The 17,381-nt window shown below is 50.1% G+C and overlaps 1 protein-coding gene across 1 annotated transcript in view; it reads right to left on the minus strand.

The window, feature by feature from the left end:
• The window catches only part of KIFC1 (kinesin family member C1), a 149,537-nt gene that overhangs the window by 74,605 nt on the left and 57,551 nt on the right, over positions 1 to 17,381 (minus strand). Inside the window, exons 11-12 of the mRNA XM_085623557.1 lie at positions 16,720 to 16,893; positions 15,654 to 15,821 (exon numbers count right to left, since the gene is read on the minus strand). Coding sequence (XP_085479683.1) covers positions 15,654 to 15,821; positions 16,720 to 16,893 — 342 coding nt within the window. The remainder of the gene's footprint in view (positions 1 to 15,653; positions 15,822 to 16,719; positions 16,894 to 17,381) is intronic.

Here is a 17,381-nt window from a genome sequence, read left to right on the forward strand (position 1 = left end):
AGGCGACGAGCGACGTGGGACCGGCTACCTGGGAAAAGTGGCTAGTAACTTACAGCGCAGCTTCTGAGGCACCCTCGAAGTTGTGCACCGGGGATTGAGAAGCCCCAACCCCAAGCACCATCTGCACCGAAGACCAGCCCCCCACACTCCACGAGTCCTGCGTGGGGCCCTTCAGCATTTTCCTGCTTGCCGCGTCTGTCCGGTTGCTTGCCCGCTGGCTAGTGGCCTTTGTGACGACGCTCCCTGAAATCTTCTGCGCTGGTTTGGCTCCTCCAGACTGGCTCCCGCTTCTCTGCAAAGAAGAAGCACCCCAGACCTTCCTGGTCTGCACCAGAAGCAAGTCCCTTGTTCTTCGTGGGTTCCGCTTGCCAAGGCTTGGTGAGTCCTAGTCCAACTTCGACGCCGCCGACAGCAAGATCCTTCGTGGGACAGCTCGCCTCCTGGTCCTGGTCGTCCTCGACGCTTCCTGGTCCTCCTGGCTGCAGCGACAAGCTTCACCTTCACCTGCAACTCTTCACGACATCGCCTGGTTCCTTCCTGGTCCCACGTGGTCACTGGCTAGTGACCTTGACTCTGTCCCCTCTGCTTGCAGGTTTCTTCTCTTCTTGATCCCAGCCTTGGGATCCACCGGACACTCTCTCCTGACTGCCTGTCAGCATCTTTCTTCAGGCATCCATAGGAGTCGACGACGAAAACGACGCATCTTCACCCCTATGCACCCGCAGCCTGTGGGCTAGGTAACTTGGGTACTCCGGTGCTCATCAGGATAGTGACTATCCTAGTGTCTAGTTTTCAAGTCTCAACTTCCTAGCTACTCCGGAAGTGTCCTAAATCTATCTATTTCTAAACTGTAACATTGCTATTGACTTTTACGCATTACGCGTGAGTGTTTCCACTCTGCACACGAATCCCGTGGGCCTCCCACTTCCTAACTAACGCTAGTGTAGTGTAGCCCCAGCGATTCCCTAGGCCTAGGCCTATTCTATTTCCGTGACAGTGGTTCTTATACCACTTATTTAGTATATGGTTTGCGTGGCCCCTAGGGCCTAACTGTATTACTTACCTGTGTGACTTACTGTATGCATTAATAAGACTGTGTTGTACTTACCTCTAAACTCATAAAGAGTGCTGAGGGTTTGCTTAGAATAAATACACTTTATTTTATATATATATCTGTTGTGGTGTCCTTTCATTTGGTATTCAAGGGATTATATATGGTATCACAGCTGGCTTCACATGCCATTCAGAGTTTAGCCTAAGACTGCTCTTGTCCATGCTACCACTAGGATAGCTGGTCTATAAGGTTGACTTTACAACCAATCACCATAAGGGTATTTGGACTGATATAAGGTGTACACTATAACTAGTGACATCATACATCAGGCCAACTTCTCACACATATAACATAGTTTATAATACTTAAGTCCTACTGGACTTAGTAGTGGTAGGTTGAAGGGAGTAACACACCCTGACTACAACTACTAGAGAGGTTTAGTAGAAACAACTAGTGTAGGTAGGTGCACACACCACACCCTCACTAGATCATGCCTCTGGGAGGAGATCAAGTAGATGCTCTCCCAGGAGGGTCAGGTCTGCAGAAGACCCCCTCTAGGTATGATACCTTAACATTCCAGGAGATGAGACAATTGTGTACCTCCAGAGGAATAAAACAGGGTGCAAACCCTACCCTCCTTCAGTTAAGACAACTCCTAGAGGAGTATGATGCTCAGAGGGCATCTCAGGCAGGTGCCCTAGGCACAGAGGAGGGTCTACCCACCACAGAGGAGTCAGATGGGGCTTCAGATGGGGAGGTAGACAGCCAGAGCCAAGTAAGGAGACTTAGCCAGGCTAACTTAAGTTTACATGGGAGTTTGCATGGGGTCCCCCCATACAGACCCACAAGTAGGCATTCACAGAGAAGCAGGAGGGACAGATCCCCTTCAAGGGAATCCATCCACTCCCATGTCTCTAGCATCTCTAATGCTTCCTCTCACAGGGGAATGACTTCACCTGAGAGAAAGGAGCATGCAGCCAGAATGAGGGAGGCTAATCTGAGGATTCAGAGGGAAGAACTTGCCCTTGCCAAAGAGAAGCTTGCTCTGGCTAGAGAGCAAAAGTTAAGTGGGTTAGAACCCACTGGTGACAGCAACATTCCTAGAGATAGAGACAGGCACTATGATAATAGAAACCTGAGCAAGATTGTCCCTCCCTACAAGTGTGGGGATGACATCCACAAATGGATAACTGCTTTGGAGAGAGCTTGCAAAGTACAGCAGGTACCCCAAAGTCAGTGGGCAGCTATCTTGTGGCTCTCCTTCTCTGAGAAAGGAAGAGACAAGCTCCTCACAGTTAGTGATGAGGATGCAGATAATTACACTGTCCTGAAGAGTGCTCTGATTGATGGGTTTGGCCTAACCACTGAACAATACAGGTTGTTGTTCAGGGATACCCAGAAGACACAGACTCAGGACTGGACTGACTTTGTAGATTGTGCCACTAAGGCTCTGGAAGGCTGGCTAATGGGAAGTAAGGTTAAGGACTATACAGGATTGTATAATTTGATCATGAGAGAGCAAATACTTAACAACTGTCAAAACCAGCTATTGCATCAACACCTGATTGATTCTGATCTGACTTCTCCCCAAGAATTGGGAAAGAAGGCAGATAGATGGGTCAGGACTAGAGTTAAGCAGAAAAACCAGAACCAGGGCGGTGATCAGAAAAAGGCAGACCAGAAGGGTAATGAGCAGAAACAAAAAGACCAGAAGTCTTCACCAGGCCCCCAAAAGGCTCAGGGGGAGGGTGGTTCCAAAAAGGATAAGAAGAAAGATGGCCAAAAGAAACCATGGTGCAACTATTGTAAGTCCAACTCACATTGGTTTAGTGAGTGCACCAAGAAGGATAAGCCCCCAGCCACCATTGCCCCTAAGGCAACTGTACCCCCTAGTTCAGCTGTAAGTGGTGGTTCCCAGCAAAAGGGTGTAGTAGGGTTAACCCTGGGAACTGAGGAGGATTCTGGCCTAGTCAGAGTACCTACTCAGGCTGTCCTGATCTGTGATGGGGACTTAGCTTTGTCCTCTACTGTAGGCCCCAGTAACCTGGGCAAGTACAGACAGACACCTTTTATCAACCAAAGAATGGCTCAGGCCTACAGGGACACTGGAGCCAGTGTCACAATGGTGACACCTGCTTTTGTGGACCCTGGACAGATCATACTAGGTGAGAATTACCTAGTGACCAACGCTAGCAATGCCACTACCTCCCATAGTGTGGCTATTGTTAACTTCTCCTGGGGAGGGGGTAACTGGCCTCAAGAAAGTTGTTGTTAGTTCAGACCTTCCTGTAGAGTGTTTACTGGGCAATGATCTTGAAACTTCAGTTTGGTCTGAAGTGGAGTATAGGACCCATGCAGAAATGCTGGGGATAGATGCACATGTCCTTGCTGTGACCAGGTCACAGGCCAAAAAGTGCAACACTGAACAAGTGCTGGATCCTGAAACTATGGACCAGTCACAACCCAAGAGAAAGAGCAGTAGGGTTAAGGCTGTGCCTTCCCCCCTGCCTCAGGTGGTGGATCAGCCCTCCCAGGAGGATGATTCTGAGAGCCCTGAAGGAACTGTCCTAGAAGAACTTGAACCTGATCAGGTTGAGTTTCTTGGGACAGGGGGACCTTCCAGGGCAGATCTGAGGCAGGCTCAATTAGACTGCCCCTCTCTTGAACCCCTCAGACAGCTGGCTGCTGCTGAGGCTGCAGGGAATGCTCAAGGTACCCATAGAGTGTATTGGGATGAAGGGCTACTGTACTCAGAGGCTAGAGACCCCAAGCCTGGTGCATCCAGGAGGTTGGTCATACCACTGAAGTTCAGAGGCTTCCTTCTAACCTTGGCCCATGATATTCCCCTTGCAGGACATTTAGGCCAGAACAAGACTTGGGACAGGCTTGTCCCTCACTTTCACTGGCCCCATATGTCAGAAGATACTAAGGAGTTTTGTCGCTCCTGTGTCACCTGCCAAGCCAGTGGCAAATCAGGTGGCACCACAAAGGCCCCCCTCATACCACTACCTGTGGTGGGGGTCCCCTTTGAAAGAGTGGGCATAGATATTGTAGGACCAATGGACCCACAAACAGCATCTGGGCACAGATTCATACTGGTGATAGTGGACCATGCCACCAGGTACCCAGAAGCAATTCCCCTGAGGACCACAACAGCTCCTGTTGTGGCAAGGGCCCTGCTTGGAGTATTCTCCAGAGTGGGCTTTCCAAAGGAGGTCATTTCTGACAGAGGTGCCAACTTTATGTCAGGATACTTGACTGCAATGTGGAAGGAGTGTGGTGTTAACTATAAGTTCACCACACCCTATCACCCACAGTGCAATGGGCTTGTTGAGAGATTCAACAAGACCCTAAAGGGAATGATAAAAGGATTACCAGACAAGCTTAGGCGAAGATGGGACATCCTTTTACCCTGCCTTCTGTTTGCTTACAGAGAGGTCCCACAAAAGGGGGTTGGCTACAGCCCTTTTGAGCTTTTGTTTGGGCATCCTGTAAGAGGACCCCTGTGTTTGGTGAAGGAAGGATGGGAGAGACCTCTCAGACAACCCAAACTAGACATAGTGGATTATGTACTTGGTCTCCGCTCCAGGATGGCAGAGTATATGAAGAAGGCTTCTAAAAACCTTGAGGCAAGCCAAGAACTCCAAAAAGCTTGGCATGACCAAAAGGCTGTACTGACTGTTTACCAGCCAGGACAGAAAGTGTGGGTGTTGGAGCCAGTGGCCCCAGCAGCACCCCAAGACAAATGGTCTGGACCCCACACTATTGTTGAGAAAAAGGGAGAAGTCACCTACTTGGTGGACCTTGGGACTCCCAGAAGCCCCCACAGGGTGCTTCATGTCAACAGATTGAAGGCATATGTTGACAGGGCAGACATGGGGCTACTCATGGCTACAGATGAGGGGCAGGAGGAAGAGAGTGACCCTCTCCCAGACCTGTTGACTCAGAACCCTGATGATGGCTCAGTTGATGGTGTGGTCTTTTCTGACAGCCTCACTGTCCATCAACAACAGGACTGCAGACAAGTTTTGCAGGCCTACAGACATATGTTCTCTCTGACCCCAAGTCAGACAAACTGGTGCACCCATGAGGTGGACACTGGTGACAGTCTGCCTGTGAAGAGTAAAATCTACAGGCAACCTGACCATGTCAGGGACTGCTTAAAAGTTGAGGTACAAAAGATGTTGGAGCTGGGAGTCATTGAACCTTCAGAGAGCCCTTGGGCTAGTCCTGTAGTCCTTGTGCCAAAGCCTCACACCCAAGATGGTAAGAGAGAGATGAGGTTTTGCGTGGATTACAGAGGTCTCAATGCTGTCACTAGGACAGATGCCCACCCAATACCTAGGGCAGATGAGCTCATTGAAAGACTGGCAGCTGCTAAGTTTTTGAGCACATTTGACCTAACAGCAGGCTACTGGCAAATCAGACTAGCTGAGAGTGCAAAGGCCAAAACTGCTTTCTCGACCCCAGGAGGACATTATCAATTTGTGGTAATGACCTTTGGTTTGAAGAATGCACCTGCCACTTTCCAAAGGCTGGTGAATCAAGTCCTTACTGGGTTGGATGATTATTGTGCAGCTTATCTTGATGATATTGCTGTCTTTAGCTCCACCTGGGAGGATCACCTGGTCCACCTGAGGAATGTTTTAGAGGCCCTGCAAAAGGCAGGCCTCACTATCAAGGCCACTAAGTGCCAGATAGGGCAGAGCAAGGTTGTATACCTGGGCCACCTAGTTGGTGGGGGTCAGGTTCAACCACTGGAGAGCAAGATCCAGACCATAAAGGACTGGGCTCCTCCAACTACCCAGACTCAGGTCAGAGCTTTCTTGGGCCTGTCTGGGTACTACAGAAAGTTTGTTAAGAACTATGGGTCCATAGTGACACCACTTAATGACTTGACCTCCAAGAAGATGCCAAAGAAAGTTCAGTGGACAGTGAGCTGTCAAAAAGCATTTGATGACCTGTAGCAGGCCATGTGCAGTGCACCTATTCTGAAAAGTCCAGACTACTCCAAAGAGTTCATTGTCCAGACAGATGCTTCTGAGTTAGGTGTGGGAGCTGTTCTTTCACAACTGAATGTAGATGGTCAAGACCAGCCCATTGCTTTTATAAGTAGAAGGCTGACCCCTAGAGAGAAACGTTGGTCAGCTATTGAGAGGGAGGCCTTTGCTGTGGTTTGGGCCCTGAAGAAGCTGAGGCCATACTTGTTTGGCACTCACTTCAAAATTCAGACAGACCATAAGCCCCTCTTGTGGCTAAATCAGATGAGGGGTGAAAACCCCAAACTTCTTAGGTGGTCCATTTCCCTACAGGGGATGGACTTCACAGTGGAACATAGACCTGGGACTGACCATGCCAATGCAGATGGACTCTCCAGATATTTCCACTTAGAACATGAAGACTCAACTGGTCAAGGTTAGTTTAATGTCCCTAAGTTTGGGGGGGGGGGTTGTGTAGGAGAGTAGGGTCTGCTTTCTATGTTCACCCCCACTTTTTGCTTTTGCTTTACTGGTTTTCGACTTAGATGTGGCTGTGGGCCTGCTAATCAGACCCACAGCCCTGCTGTTCTCTCTCTAAATTAATACTATGTACTTTAGGTGCATAACCCATTTGGATAGGATCACCTTATTGGCCCCTGTACAGTGTACCCTAGGTACCCAGGGCATAGGTGTACCCTAGGCCTACCAGGGGCTGCAGCATGTATTGTGCCACCCCTGGCCTGGCCTTCCATTTTGACACAACTGGCTGATCACTCAGCTGGGGCAAGGTCGTGTAATCACCCCTTGCTTAGGTGTAGTATTCCTATACCTAACTTACATATAGACACATGTGTACCTATCAGTCACTCCTATGGCAGGCCTTGACAATCCTGGAGGCAGAGTGCTTGGTAACATGTGAGATGGTGCTCTAGCATGAGCTGAGCCTGTCTGCAGCTTTCGGAACCTTGTCCTTATAGCTGTTCTATGATATAGCCTACCATATACTCTTAAAGTGCCTTATAATCTTAGACGGTTATGGTAACTATGGTCTGGCTTTATCAAAACATGTCGTGTAAGGTGTCTAACACTCGGGAATAATACCCCCATGCCATTTCTGGACATGAGAATATTATTCCCCCCTTCTAGAGGGAAAGACATGTTAAAATCATACTTCAACTGTTAGCCTCTGACCAAAGCCTCAGCATCACAAAATGGATGCTGCTGCCACGACACAAGTCTGACCTCCTGCAGCTGGGAGTGATCCCAGCCAGGGAGGCCTGGACAATAGGTTTCCTGCTTGGGGAGGTGCTAGCACCTCTCCAGACAGCCTTTAGTGTATTGGGGCAGGGTGGGCTGAAAGGAATGAGACATGCCTGGGGCACACAAGGTGTTCCTTGCATAGTCCAGTTCAAACCGGCGCTGGGGCACTCCAGCCCCAGCTCTGGCGCGAAACTGGACAAAGGGAAGTGGGTGTAACCACCCCCTCCCAGGTCCCACCCATAAGGCGTGACCTAGCAGGTATCCCAGCCCCCCAGATTAGTATAAGAGTGGGAGTTGGGCCTCAAGACTTTAGATTATCCTGAACCTGCAAAACTGAACAGAAACTCTGGACCTTCGACATTCGACGAAAGAAGAAGACTGAAGAATCTCCCTTGTAGCCAAGGAGTGGCTACCCTGTGCAAACAGGCACCATCAAGAGACTACCCTTTGCTTTGCGACAGTTCTACGAGGAACCGACTGCAGAGCCCGACCAGAGCCTTGATTTCCAGACTTCTCCGACCCTCATCCACATCTGCAGCAGAGCTGAGATCCGTGGAGGCGACGAGCGACGTGGGACCGGCTACCTGGGAAAAGTGGCTAGTAACTTACAGCGCAGCTTCTGAGGTACCCTCGAAGTTGTGCACCGGGGATTGAGAAGCCCCAACCCCAAGCACCATCTGCACCGAAGACCAGCCCCCCACACTCCACGAGTCCTGCGTGGGGCCCTTCAGCATTTTCCTGCTTGCCGCGTCTGTCCGGTTGCTTGTCCGCTGGCTAGTGGCCTTTGTGACGACGCTCCCTGAAATCTTCTGCGCTGGTTTGGCTCCTCCAGACTGGCTCCCGCTTCTCTGCAAAGAAGAAGCACCCCAGACCTTCTTGGTCTGCACCAGAAGCAAGTCCCTTGTTCTTCGTGGGTTCCGCTTGCCAAGGCTTGGTGAGTCCTAGTCCAACTTCGACGCCGCCGACAGCAAGAGCCTTCGTGGGACAGCTCGCCTCCTGGTCCTGGTCGTCCTCGACGCTTCCTGGTCCTCCTGGCTGCAGCGACAAGCTTCACCTTCACCTGCAACTCTTCACGACATCGCCTGGTTCCTTCCTGGTTCCACGTGGTCACTGGCTAGTGACCTTGACTCTGTCCCTTCTGCTTGCAGGTTTCTTCTCTTCTTGATCCCAGCCTTGGGATCCACCGGACACTCTTCACTGACTGCCTGTCAGCATCTTTCTTCAGGCATCCATAGGAGTCGACGACGAAAACGACGCATCTTCACCCCTATGCACCCGCAGCCTGTGGGCTAGGTAACTTGGGTACTCCGGTGCTCATCAGGATAGTGACTATCCTAGTGTCTAGTTTTCAAGTCTCAACTTCCTAGCTACTCCGGAAGTGTCCTAAATCTACCGTTTTCTAAACTGTACTATTGCTATTGACTTTTACGCATTACGCGTGAGTGTTTCCACTCTGCACACGAATCCCGTGGGCCTCCCACTTCCTAACTAACGCTAGTGTAGTGTAGCCCCAGCGATTCCCTAGGCCTAGGCCTATTCTATTTCCGTGACAGTGGTTCTTATACCACTTATTTAGTATATGGTTTGCGTGGCCCCTAGGGCCTAACTGTATTACTTACCTGTGTGACTTACTGTATGCATTAATAAGACTGTGTTGTACTTACCTCTAATCTCATAAAGAGTGCTGAGGGTTTGCTTAGAATAAATACACTTTATTTTATATATATATATCTGTTGTGGTGTCCTTTCATTTGGTATTCAAGGGATTATATATGGTATCACAGCTGGCTTCACATGCCATTCAGAGTTTAGCCTAAGACTGCTCTTGTCCATGCTACCACTAGGATAGCTGGTCTATAAGGTTGACTTTACAACCAATCACCATAAGGGTATTTGGACTGATATAAGGTGTACACTATAACTAGTGACATCATACATCAGGCCAACTTCTCACACGCCGGTCTAGCCGGGCCCGGCGACCATGGATGTCGTGGCCTCGGCGTCCCCTGCGGTGGAGTCAGATACCTGGGCAGGGAGACCGACCGCGGCGGAACTGCAGGTGGCCCCAACGGAGTGCGAGGTGGTATAGACCGAGGAGGGGGAGGTGGAGGTGGTGACGCAGGCGGTGGAGGCAGTGGTGGTGGTGGCGGTGGAGGAGGAGGAGTCGGTGGTGGTGGTGGCGGAGGGATCCGAGGAGGTGTATACTATACACCACGGAGTACACCGATCCCGGCGACTCTGTTCCGCTCTTACTCCTGGCGTCAGGGCTCCCCCTGCGCCATCTCGAAGACGAACCCCTCTGCGACGTCGACCGCCTCCTCGACGTCGACCGCCTCCTCGACGTCGACCGCCGCCTCGACGTCGACCGCCGCCTCGACGTCGATCTTCGTGACGTCGATCTTCGTGACGTCGATCTTCGTGACGTCGATCTTCGTGACGTCGATCTTCGTGACGTCGATCTTCGTGACGGTAACCGCCGCCTCGACGCCGGGTGTCGGCCGGCACGCGACGTCGAGGAGCCCCTCGACGGCGACCTTCTCTTCGCCGATCGGCGCTCTCCCCTCGACGGCGAGCGCCGACGCCGGGCCTGATCTCGACGCCGATGGCTTGACGGCGAAGATGCCGATGTCGTCGACGGCGGCCTGTTCAGCTCCTTCGACGTCGACGCCGCTTCTCCCCAGAGCCCTGGGGAGATGGCGAACTGACCGGAATCATCCCCCTCGACGCCGCCGTCGACGGGGAGTGGGGACGCTTGCTGGTCTTCCTGCCCCTGGGGAGCCCCCCAGAGGCCTCAGCATGGGCAGAATCAGCCCCTCCAGACCCACCTCGTGCCTTCAGCCTTCTGTCCTCCAGGACCTGGAGCCTGATCTTCATCCTCTCTCTCAGGGTCCTGGCTGAAAAAGAGCGGCAGATCTCACACTCCTCAGGCACGTGGGACTGGGGAAGGCAGACTATGCACACCCTGTGTGGGTCTGACTTAGCCTTTTTCCTTTCACAATCAGGACACTTGTCGAACAAGCCAGGCATGCTGACAACACCAGAAGGAAAGGACTTTACTAACACTAAATCACTTGAAAAGTAACAAATAAACCCATGAAAAGGGAGAGCCCAATGCTCCAGGGTCCTGCTAGCAGGAGCCGGAAAAAAGAACTGAAAGTAAAAGGGACCTGCTGTGCATTCTGGGATACTGGGAAAGTTCTGGAAAGTTTTCTTAAAGGCACAGTATCCTGTTCTGAGCCACATAATGGCAGCCTATGGGGCTTGTCTGTCCATTCCTTCCTCTCTATCATTCCAGAGGCTTTTGCTGGTAGAGGCAGGGTTTTTTCCCTTGTGGAGAAAAGCTGGACAGGCAGTGCTGTTTGTGGATGTTGGTGGAATTTTCTAGTTGAAGTACTGGACAGTGTAGCCTGTGGGTATAGGCTGCATTATGTCTTTAAATTAAATTCTCTCTTAAAGGTGGATGCAGGTCTGCATGATTTGACACCTTAAGAGATTATTTTTTATTGCTCCGGGGTCCCCGCACATGGGCGGGACTATTCACTAGATTATGACTATACACAGAGATCCCCTACTACAGAACCACAAATCCAGCACACTCTGCACCCGCCGAGCCCGGGCTGTGCCTGAGTGAACAAAGACCACGAGGACGTCCCCCTGGCGACTGTGACCTAGAATCCAGCATCCAAGGACCCTCCGACTCTCTTGATGACGCCTGCAGCCTCAGAACCAGGGACCCCTCCAAACGCGACCAGCAGAGGGTAAGATTTCCCGACGCCAAAAGACACCGCAGCACCCAGCGCCCTGCGGCCCCCTGTGCGTCTACCTAACCTACAGCTTCCCAACTTACCTCTCGAAGTGGTGGTCACACCTGAAGAATCCCTGTCCCCGAGCTTGCAGCCTTTGTTCATCTTGCAGCTTCTTCATTGAAATACATTGAGCGCCCGACCGCTCAAAAGCACCCTGCACCCAGCCGCCCGAGTGCCCCTTGAAGTGCAGCATCTACCCTATCTTACTTCCCCACTTGCCCTGTGTGAGTGACCAGGAGCCCAGCTCCCACAGCCGCGTGGCCTGCATGCTAGCAGCCACTAACCAAAGCCCCCTGCCTGCCACTGGCTAACCATCTCTTGAATGGGGGAGAATGTTTTGATTTGTTCTGCATTCCGTCCATTAATTGTGTGTCTTTTGCTTTCTCACCCTAAGTGCGCCGGGTATGCCCAGACGTGGGTCTCGGGCTCACTGTGCCACTGGAATCAAGGTATCCTGGCTGAAGAAGGGTGAAACCCCGAAACCGGTCCTAGGATGCTTGTTTCCGGTCCAGGGAGGACCTGGCTTGGCAGTTCGGGCTAGACTGTTCTCATGAGGCACAGGGTCAAGACTGATTTGCATATGGCCAGGTCTAAACTAGGATGGCATGGTGAGCAAAAGAATTGATTTAACCCAGATCTCTTGACTGGGGGAGAAGGTTTTGATTTGTTCTGCATTCCGTCCATCAATTGTGTGTCTTTTGCTTTCTCGCCCATAGGCTAACATTGGGCCCAACTCCCTGCACCCGGCTGCCCCTGTACTGCGGAGGGTGTAACAACTGTACCTACCTGACCCTGGGACACCTCCGAGTCTTACCCCAGAACCTTAACTCTGCCAGTCGAGTACTTACCTGAAAACCAATAACCTACATTTTCTCCATAGGGTAACATTGACTGGTTTCACTTGGAAATTCATGTCGAGTTTTGAAACTTTAAAATATTCACTCAAAATCACCAGAACGAAAACGAAATTACTCACCTGTTATCAGGAGAGATCCCAGTGCTGGATCTTTGTGCCCAGCACTGACCCTACAAAGTAATCACAACTGTGATTATCCGATAACCAAACTTTCCTCCATAGGATAACATTGCCTGGTTTTTACCAGAAATTCTTCTGTCGATTTTTCAAACATACAAATATTCCTTAAAATCACCTGTGTAACAAAAAGGATAAGTTACTTACCTGTAATCCTAGTTCTCTTCCAGGGGTATCCTCATCAAAGTCATAAGCACTGAATATTCCCGCCCATGTGCGGATGGTTACAGAGGGAGATGGATGCTTGAAAGGTCTACCTACAGTGGGGGAGGCCGGTAATCAAAAGTTCATGGATCAGGCTAGGATTAGATCAGCACAGACTCTGGTTTGCAGGAGATCAGCAGCAGGAAACCGAGAAGTTAGGCAAGTCAGGAGGAACAAGATGACAGATCTGGGAGAAAGCCACGTTAGGTGTCTGTGGCTTTCGGACTGCCCAGGGCGCACCCTGATTCAGACCAGTCAAAGGCTTGCGAGCACCTGCCCTTGATGGTGACTGAAACAAAAGGCGCCCAGGGCCTGAAAGGGTTTTGTACTAAGATGGAACCCAGGCCAAAGTTAGCGGATCTCATATATACGGATGAGCTTGAGAAGGGCCTTGAAGGTGTCAATGCCAGATACTATTAAGACGTTATGCAACGATTCACTACATGAGGGCATTGGGAAAGTATACCAGAGAGTATATGGAGGTCTACATGGGGAAGCAAGATGTTCGGGAGGTTCCTCAATCTACCCATCGTGGCATGATTAGCCCTCACAAAAATGGTCACAAATAAGAAGCAAGCAAATGCAAGTGACAGTAAACGAAACAAATGTAAGCAATGTGTGGACTTTAAGCCCACTGGAAGTTATTAGTGTGAAAAATTGCCTCTTTTGCATGGTTAGACCCAACTTTTGCCTGGTTTTGAGCTGATTTCAATTGTAGTGCACAGGGTCCCTGCCAACCAGGTCCCCTGTGCCAGTGCTTTTTCCCTAAAAATAACCCCCAATTGGTACTTCAACCCTTGTAAGTCCCTAGTAAATGGTACCTTGGGTACCTAGGGCCTGGGAGCTGAAGAGCATCCCCTGGCATACACACCCCATTCCACTGGGACCATGCCACTACCCTTGCAGCTTGCATACCCCTATAATGGAGAAAACAACAAAGTCGACATGGCACCCTGCCTGAGAGCCATGCCAGCCAATGCTGCCAGAAGGCATAGCTAAGTCACCCTTCTAGCAGGGCTCGCAGACCTAAGGCAATATAGCACAGATGTGGGTATATCTGCATGAGCAGATGTGCCCCTACAATACTGGAGGCCATTCCCTAATATTGTAAGTGCCAGGGAAGCGACAACTCTAGTTCCAGAGCACCATGATGGCCTCACTGAACACAGGAGTGTTTGGTACCAAACTACTCCTATCGATAAATCCACACTAATGCCAGTGTGAGATATATTGTACCATGCACCCAGATGGCACCTCAGAGGTGCCCCCTGAAAACCTGCTAACCCTGGTGTGGTCTCTGGCTGGCTGTAGGCAGCCAGCCACCACCAGACATGTTTCTGGCCCCTGGATAGAGAGCCCCTGCTCTCTGGGACCAGAAACAATGCTCATCCTGGGCAGGTGTCATGCCTCCTCCCCCAGGATGAGAGGATGAGCCGGTACTCGAACAGAGGAGAGTCAAAGGGCTGCCGCATTTGTAATGTAAAAAAAAGCGATACCAAAGGGGATGATGGACGGAGCGTTTGAGCAAATCAAACACTCACCCCCAGTCAACTGATCTGCGTTTAATCCATCATCATTCTTTAGCTCACTCCACCACCCCAGTTCAGACATGGCCATATGCAAATCAGTCTGACCCTGTGCCTCATGGGAACAGTCCAGCCCCAACTGCCAAGCCATGTCTTCCCTGGACCGGAAACAAGCATCCTGGGACCGGTTTCGGGTTCATAACCCTCATCAGCCAGGCTATCTTGAATCCCGTGGCAAAGTGAGCAAGGGACCCACGTCTGGGCATACCCTGCCAACTTAGGGCGAACAAAGCGATACCAAAGGGGATGATGGACGGAGCGTTTGAGCAAATCAAACACTCACCCCCAGTCAACTGATCTGGGTTTAATCCATCATCATTCTTTAGCTCACTCCACCATCCCATTTCAGACATGGCCATATGCAAATCAGTCTGACCTTGTGCCTCATGGGAACAGTCCAGCCCGAACTGCCAAGCCATGTCTTCCCTGGACCGGAAACAAGCATCCTGGGACCGGTTGGACTGTTTCCATGAGGCACTGGGTCAAGACTGATTTGCATATGGCTGGGTTCAAACTGGAATGGCATGGTGAGCAAAAAAACAATGGATTTAGGCCCAGATCTCTGTACTGGGGTGAATGTATGACATTGTTCTTCATTCTGTCCATCGATTGTTTTTGCCTTTGTAATGTGGCCCCCAGCCTCTGCTTCTAGCAGTAGGTGGCAGCCCTGGGTTTTCACCCACACTTTGGGAGGGAAAACCGGTAGGACAACTTAAGATGAATAGGCGGTGGTCCCACCTCTGCCATCTCCAACACTAAGGTGGGGGAGGTGAGGTGAAGTACATCTTTCAGTCCCCGCCATCTTGAAGATGGGGAGACTCCTCCAATCAGGGCTAGGTCTATGCCCACTCCCACAGGAGGATCTCCTTCTGGAGTCATGTGTCAATTATTGAGCACTGGTGTGCAATAAATGTCTTATACTCCTTTGTGTTAGGTCTAAGGCTGCTCACCCACACTACCACTATTAGAGCACTCTGGGTTTTACATTGAGACCTGTACCTATGCCAACCTATACTTTCAGGCAGTGTTGGCTGGCATGGCGCCCAGACAGGGTGCCATGTTGACTTTGTCGTTTTCTACCTCACTGGGGCATGTAAGCTGCAAGGGCAGGGACATGGCCCAGTGGCATGGTCCCAATGAGGTGGGGGGGGGGGGGGAAATAGGAGAGAAGACCCTCTTCAGCTTCCAGGGCTTAGGTACACAGGGTGCCATTTACTAGGGACTTACAGGGGGTAGAAGTGCCAACTGGTGATTTGTTTTTATGGAAGAAGCACTGGCACAGGGAACTTGGGTGGCAGGGGCACTGTACACTACAGTCGAAACCACATCAAAACGAGGCAAAAAGTGGGGGCTAACCAGTGGTATTTTCTCACATGGAGCTTCATTCCAGAAAATACAAGTAGGCTTACAATTTCATTGCAACATTTGTTCCGAAAAGCTTAGTATTTCACAGATGCTGTTTGAATCACTTCCCGCTTCGATTATTCATATAAGTTTTGAAAATCCTGGTGACACTGGTTTCATCATCAGAGAGACCCCAATGGCTACCAACACTCCCCCTCTCTATCCAAGTCTCAGAAAAGACCAAATACCAAAATGTCTGTGCGATCCAAGGTCTTTAACACAAGGTTATGTTTCCTCTCAGACCAAGGCCACTAGAGATTTGGGGACCAACACACCCAGCAGCATGTACTGACAATTAAAGAAACTTTCTGCTCACAGAATTCTTACCTCCTCTTCAGATGAGACGCTGACGTACCGAAGGTTCGTAACATGTAGCTCATCACTGTTTGGGCTCACACGCTTAATGTCATACTCCAGGTTCTTCTCTGGTTTGTTCACAAGTAGGTCTCGTATGGTCTCATTATATATCTCCAGGAAGTTTGCCGTAAAGGTGTACTGCAAAGGAGAGCAAGCAAAGTCAGGGCAGATCATTTTAAAGCAAAGGGAAAAACCACAAAGAAGCTCCCATGCATGCTGTGGACTCTGAGCAGTGCTACGGAAACGAATGATGGACGGATGCTGAATAAATCATACATTCACCCCCCAGTCAAGAGATCTAGGTTAAATCCATCATTCTTTTGCTCACTGTGCCACCCCAGTTTGGTCCCAGCCATATGCAAATAAGACTTGACCCTGTGCCTCATGGGAACAGTCCCGAACGAACTGCCAAACCAAGTCCTCCCTGAACCGAAAACAAGCATCCTGGGATCGGTTTTGGGGTAACACGCCTCATCAGCCAGGATAGCTCTCAGAGAGACATGAGGATTAATTCAAGCATGTATATCCAGGGCCACTGGAATTAGGAGATTGTGCGGCACTGCAATTTTTGCATAGTTATAAATTTACCTCATTTGCCACATAATCCATCATCTGCTTCATAATCTGCAGATTTTAACCCCAAAAAATAGTTTCTAGCTCAAATGTTACTAAAAATGCAAAGCACTTGTTGCTGCACAGTGGAAGGACCTTTGCAAAGCTGGACTGGTCACCTATCTGTTGCTTATTGCTATATTTAGGAGTTAAATTGGTACTAATGTGATGCAAAGAATGCCCAGAGAGTGTTATCAAGTTTAAAAATAATGAAAAAACGAGGTAATACTATTACAAAATGTGCTGCATTAGGCCACACAATTTGCCTTTTCTTGACGCATAATTAATTCAACCCTGCCGCATAATTTGGCCTTTTCCTGTCACATAATTCAATGGCCCTGTGTCAATCTCTGAAAGATTTAATGATTCAGGAGTGGCATAGCTAGCAGGCCCTAATTATTGCTCGAAGGAGAGCCATACGTACATGCCAGCCCTTTAATTTCAGCTCTTCTGCACTCTGGAATATCTGTCTCACAGCTCGAGGGATCATTCCCATGGTTTCATAGTTCACATCTTCCGGCCCCTCCATAGTGTAAGTCTTCCCACTGCCAGTCTGTCCGTATGCAAATATGCACACGTGGTACCCATCCAGTGCAGACTAAATTGGGGAAAGAAGAAAAATAGAACAAGTTCACATACCTCAAAATAAAGAAGTGGAAAACCATGGACTTTGCCAAAGCATGAATTGAAGCAGTCTACGCAGCTGCCAGGTCAGTGCTGGGCTGGGTCCAGTATTGCAGTCAGCAGCCTTCTGCACACGCAGGCATATACACTGATTGGGCAACGCTGCATGCGCATCCATCAACAGAAGGGGAACAGTCAAGGAATAGGTGACAGACTTTTGAAAAGGGGCAGTATGACCACATAGCATTACATACATTTGTAATCCGCATGTTCACCACCTGGGGCATCTGGTTGGTGACATCGCACTTATTGCTCTTGAGAGTATTAAAGACCGAGTGGCCATGCCAGGGTTCAAATCTACAGCCATAATGTCAAGCACAGATTCCTGACCTGGATAGATTAGACCAGAGCCATCGGACCACTCTAGACCATGTGGAGATCGTTATACTCCCGCCTCCTCCT

The sequence above is a fragment of the Triturus cristatus genome, chromosome 1_1 (genome assembly GCF_964204655.1).
Source record: "Triturus cristatus chromosome 1_1, aTriCri1.1, whole genome shotgun sequence".
Taxonomy (NCBI): Eukaryota; Metazoa; Chordata; class Amphibia; order Caudata; family Salamandridae; genus Triturus; species Triturus cristatus.